The following is a 6000-nucleotide window of genomic DNA, read 5'->3' on the forward strand; positions in this document are numbered from 1 at the left end:
CTTGTTCAAAATACCAAGAAAAATAGAACATATTTAAGTATTATCAGGAAATAGGACCTGAATCAAGTAAACTACAAAATTTTGATGAGGAACATAAAGACTTGAACAAAAGCAGGGAAAATTTTTACTCTTGATGACAAGATTAAATGTTAGAATGCCAGTTCTTTCTGAATTATTTTAAGATTTAAAAGGGGATTTGAAGGGATTAGACAAAATTATGCTAAAATCTAGTAGACCTCTAGATAGACAAGGACAATTAGAATTATTAGTTTACAGGGTGGGAAAGTGTAGGGATTGCTGAGCATTAATATATATTCTAAGGGTATAAGAATTAATATAGTTTGATGCTGGTTTAGGGATTAACCAAAGGTATCAATGGAGTTAAAAAGAATGTCTAGAAAAATATTCAGGCATACACGCAGATTTAATCTATGATTATAGTTGTTCTGGGGAAAATGTCTATGCATTCAAAATTAAGACCTCTTTTTCATATCATGCAATCACATAATTCCAGATGGATTAAAGATTTAAATATAAAGGATAAAGCCATACTTTCAGTTCAAGAGGTTACATTTGGAACATGTGCATTTACTTCTGCTCCCACCTAAACCCCACTTAAATGTGAGTAAAATTGATTTTTTTTAAAAGGTTTAAACACCCACAAGAACAAAGAATGGGAGAGAAAGCTACAAAACTTTGAAAGACAGGGCAACAAAACTTTGGAAATTAGAAAGCAGAAGAGCTAGTGGTCACGCTGACCTGAATGGTAAGGGTCCAGTGGGGGAAGCAGAGAAATGGCCCTTTTAACACAGTGGAAACCCCCCAAGGCTCAGGCCACTGGAAGGGGGCAGAAAGGTGGGGTCAAAAATACAAGGATTTAAGATTTGTTTAATAAGCTATTCTCTCTCACCCCTACACTTCAGAGTAGCTTCCCTGCCCACCTAGGTGGAAGCCGGAGTTTCATGCTCTAGAGATGGTCTCCTAGGCACAGCTGAAAACAGGTGTTCAGTTAGTTACACAGTGAATATTGAGGCCTTACCCTTCTTCCCAAAACACACAGAGCCAAATTGATAGACTGTAGGTGGGACATTGGACACACCTTCCCTAGAGGATCTGCCCAGTCCAAGAGAAGAAATACAAAGATACCAAAATTGGAGGCTGCCCCATGAAATGGTTTATTCGCCTCCCTCTAGTAAACCTAAGACCACAGCTCTGCCTCTGGCTAAAGAGAAGTCCATTCCAGATTGGCGGATGGGGAGTCCTGCCTTCCATTGTTCACTCTAGGAAACATCTGATTGAATTGTTAACTCTGCCCCTAAGATGGGATGGATGTCCCTATGGAGAAGCCTTTGGCCCAAGCACTGATCCTTGGCCCCACTGGTCCCACTATGCTTGTAGGACAGGTGTCTAAGAAAGCACAGTGCAGTGCAGGCAGGCAGGCGTGTATTCTGCTTCTGGCCATCTGGTCACCCTCAACTGCTCTCCCTGCTCATCATCAAGAACTTCCATAGCAATTATTAACATCTTTTCACTCTAATTCCTCAACCCTACCTTACCTCCCTTAATTCTTAGTAAATTACTGTACCTCTTACTTTACTAAGAAAATGGAGGTTATCTTATGCCAATACCTCTTCACATCCAAGTTGTTCTCATTTTTTTGAGAACAGAGTTCTCAGAGTTCCTCATGTGTCGGCTGAGGTCTTCAATGAAACTGCATCTCACCCAACTTCTCCTTCATTCCAATCCTGTCTACTTTCCTTGCCTCCCACAGTTCTTGAACCTGAGAGCATCCCTAGGAACTAGTCTCCATCGCAGAGTCTGTATCCCAGACTCCCCTCTCTATGACAGCAAGACTGTAAGTCATGGACATTTAAAAATTTGGTAAGTGGTACCAAATTGCCCTTTTGAAAGGCTGTACAAATTTGCATTCCCATCAACAATCCAGAAAAGTGCCTCTTTTCCCACACCTTAACTGTCATTATTAGATATTATCAACTTTTCAAATATTTGCCATTCCCTAAGTAACAGATGGTGTCTCATTCTTGCTTGATTTGTATTTTTAAAATTATGAGTAAGAGTGAGAATATTTGCACATATTTACTGGCCATTTATATTTCTTTCCCTTTCATCTATTGTTTGTTCTTTGACCACTTTTTTTAATTAGATGGCTATCTTTTATGTATTGATTTTTAAGTGTTCTTAGTATAGTAAGAAACCTGCAAATAAGTTTTCCAGTTTGCTGTTTGTTTTGGCTTTGCTTAAGACATTTTTTGACCATTCAAAGGTTTTACATTTTTAATTAGTTAACATTATTAATTTTTTCCCTAATGCTTCTTGGTTTCCTGCCATGCTTAAATTGGCATTCCTATTCTAACATTTGGAAATTTCTCTAGTATTTAAAACTTATCTTCAATGCCACTGCTGTCACAAAGATGTCCCTGACTACCTTGTCTAGAAATTAACCCCATCCAATTCCTTTCCCTTTATATTAAAATCACATTGCTCATCACATTCTGAATTATAGTTATTTTTATCATTCTCCAAACTCTTCCATTAGATTGTGAGTTACTGAGGGAAGAAGCCTCCTTTTAGATATCTGTGTATGCATTCCAGTATCAAGGATATGCTTTGCATACAGTGCTACTTAAATATTTATTGAATCGAAATGAATTAACAGGTACTGTTTGATTATGTGGTTCTTAACTAATACCCTTCGTGAAACAAAGAGGTGAAATTACAGCACTTTAGCTAGAACTCCTAGATCTGCCATCTACAGACCTGAGCCACACCTATAAAGTGCTGACTGCAGGAGTAGCACATGAGTGAAGTCTTAGGGCTTGCAAAGTGACAGGTGACCAGAACACTCCTAGGTAAGTAGGCAGGTCAGGCAGGATGGTTCCTAGCAACAGGGGTTCCATGCTTGGGGCCATGGAACAAAGTGGCCCTCCACTTTACACACAGTGTAAAGACAGCTGAATTCCCTAACAGCACAACCATTCTGCCCCTACCAGTGGCATAGATTTCTCCTTGGCCATACTTCTGGCTGATGAAGTTCTTAATGGTGTTGAAGACCAGCTACAAGTAGGTAGTCAAGCTCTCAACTAGCTTAATACATTAAGTTATCATCCTAGGTGGATTAGTCATTGCCAACTCATGGAGCCATTAGTACTGGTCCTAGATTCACTGGTTCCAATTGCTCTCCTTGCATTCTCTCTTGAGCCCATTTAAATACAGCTTTCACTCCACCAAAACTGTTCTTAGCGAGGTCATCAGTGACTAGCGTGTTACCAATGCAATGGTTCTCAGTCCTCACCTTACTTGAACTGCCAGCTGCAGGGACCCTGTTGATCCCTCCTTGCTCCTGGAGGGCTGCATCTGACTCCTAGGACAGGATGCCCTTGCAGCTTTTCTGGATGCTGCTGCTTTTCTTTGCTGGTTCTTCCTCTGCTTCCTGGGCTCTGAACTTTGTGGTGCTCTAACCTAAAGTACAATCCTCAGAACTCTTCCCTTTTGTATATTCATTTTCTTGGTGATGCCATCCAATCTTATGACTTTCAGTACTGGCCACCTGCAGACAAATTCTGACTTTATCTCCTCCAGCCAAAGATCCAACTGCCTGTACAACATCTCATGTAGATGTCTACTAGGTATCTCAGTCAACATTCCAAAACTGAACTTCTGATCTCTCCCCCACCCCCAATCTGCTCTTCTCACAGTCTCTCCACTTCAGTCAAATATGACCACGACCAAGTAGTTTTTCACCAATAACTCTGGTGTCATCCTTCAGTTCTCTTTTCCTCATACCATGTCCAATCTGTCAGCAAATCTATTGATTATACCTTCAAAACACATCTCCAGAATCTGACCATTTGTCACCCCCACCACTGTTACTACCCTGAGCAAATTACGTAACTCTTCTGCTCTCTATGGACTATAATGTACAGGGTTAATGTGTGGATCAGAGTTAAGAGTCTATGTAAAGAGCTCAGCACAATGCTGAGCAAACAGTGCTCAATACATTTTCGCTTTTATTATTTCTAGTCTCTGTTTCAGAGAAGATTTCAAGGAGATAGGACTAGTAAAATTGAAGCCATTGGCTCCGTTTTATAATCACTGAATTTTCTTGTTCAACACATGCAATTTCAACTTTTAAGATTTTAACTGAATTGAAGAAAGTAAGATGTGTTACTGGGCTTAGCTTCTAAGGAGGAGAAACATGAAATTTTACCTTACCCCAAACTGTCATAAGAGCCAAAGAAAGGGTTAAATATTACAATGGCAGGGGCGCCTGGGTGGCTCAGTCGTTGAGCGTCTGCCTTCAGCTCAGGTCATGATCCCATGGTCCTGGGATCAAGCCCCACATCGGGCTCCCTGCTCTACGGGAAGCCGGCTTCTCCCTCTCCCACTCCTGCTGCTTGTGTTCCCTCTCTCGCTGTGTCTCTGTCAAATAAATAAATAAAATCTTAAAATAAATAAATAAATAAATAAATAAATAAATAAATAAATAAATATTACAATGGCAATTTGAGTCATTGGAATTTTCTAGCCTGAGTAAGAGTAATTTTCAGCTAATCAGATGACTTTAGCCTAGAAAATATTTGTAATTCAAGGTTATATAAGATTGTTACTTACTATATTACGCAGTTGAGTGTGGAACTAGCTTCGCATTGAAAGAACTTCGGGGATATGAGCAAACTTGCTGACTATTTCTACAGGAACAGCTGGGTAGCAGCCATCGCTTGTATAAAACTGCCTCATATTGTTTATCTGTTGTCCCACTTAATCTGTCATCTGTTGCAACTAATTGTTAATAGGTAGAAAAAGTCTGGAAAAATCTTCAACAGTAATATCTCAAATGTCAACAATATTAAAATATGCCTGAATTGTATAGGAAGCATCTCAGAGAAGTACCCAAAGACATAAGTTAGACACATATATTTTGCTAATAAAGAAAAACCAATGCACTACAGAAGCAGAAATAGTTTCAGAGCATTTAACTTGTCCCTTTAACATAGTCACTTTGATAATAAATGTAGTAAGAAATGGTTTTTTTGAATAGATAAGAAAATGTTCATCTAATTGCATTTTAATGTTTGTGGAAAATCGTATTCTTTACACATTTTTTTCATTTTTTTCTTTTAGTCTGCACAAATGTGTGTGTGTGTGTGTGAGAGATCTACCATGTGCTGGATAATGAGAAAAAACTGATGAATTATTATTACTTATCTTTTTGTAAAAATATAATCCTTTTACATATGAGAGCTAGATTATAATGGCTTTGGATGTTTTAAGAGGGGGGAAATAACCCCAATATGAAATCATTAGTTTATTGTGCTTAATTTGCTATTAGCTTTTCTTTGTTCATATTTAATTATGTATTAAACTCCGATATATACATGATGTATACAATGTAACAAAATTTTATTTCACATTAGATGCAAAAGTTACAGTAAACTCCCATTGGGACCTGGGGTAGGATCATTTTAGCTAGCCCATATACACGTCATATGCTAATTTTTATTTATTTTTTGTAGGATGTCCTGATATACACATTATATGCTAATTTTTGTTTATTTTTTGTAGGATGTCCTGGCTGAGCAAAGTTGGAAGTCCTAGTTCTCGCATTGACCGCACAAACTTTTCTAATGAGAAAACCATCTCTAAACTTGAATACTCAAATTTTAGTATTCGATACTAATAGAAGAGCAATAAAAATTTTAATGCTTATATTGCACAACAAATACTAGATCTTAAGTCTATGTTTTAGAATATTAGTAGCAGAGTAAGTTAAAAAAGGAACTTCCTGTTCTGAAAGCTACAACAGAATATCTGTTACTAAAAATGTCTGAAATAGTTTTACTCAACTATGTTTTTAAAAAGTAAAAACTTAGCATTATAAAATAAATGTCATTACAAAACATTTAATATGAATATTAAACTTGTCTAATGGAATCCTTAAGTCTAATGAATGTTCTAGCAAACATGTTACTTGGCTAGGCA

At 37.7% G+C, this 6000-nt stretch overlaps 2 protein-coding genes across 4 annotated transcripts in view; both read left to right on the forward strand.

Annotated features, from left to right (window-relative positions):
• The window catches only part of ACYP2 (acylphosphatase 2), a 129659-nt gene that overhangs the window by 119245 nt on the left and 4414 nt on the right, over positions 1-6000 (forward strand). For 2 of the 3 annotated variants that reach the window (XM_081832037.1, XM_006727595.3), the window contains one exon: positions 5584-5994. The exons of the other annotated variant lie outside the window; for it this stretch is intronic. In XM_081832037.1, coding sequence (XP_081688163.1) covers positions 5584-5616 — 33 coding nt within the window. In that variant the 3' untranslated portion in view covers positions 5617-5994. Of the gene's footprint in view, positions 1-5583; positions 5995-6000 lie in introns of those variants that run through there. 3 annotated transcript variants of the gene reach the window in all.
• CIMIP6 (ciliary microtubule inner protein 6) overlaps positions 1-6000 on the forward strand; it is a 161228-nt gene that overhangs the window by 105501 nt on the left and 49727 nt on the right. The gene's annotated exons all lie outside the window — the stretch shown is intronic.

Source organism: Leptonychotes weddellii, chromosome 10 (assembly GCF_054177405.1).
Source record: "Leptonychotes weddellii isolate Sample4059 chromosome 10, ASM5417740v2, whole genome shotgun sequence".
NCBI lineage: Eukaryota > Metazoa > Chordata > Mammalia > Carnivora > Phocidae > Leptonychotes > Leptonychotes weddellii.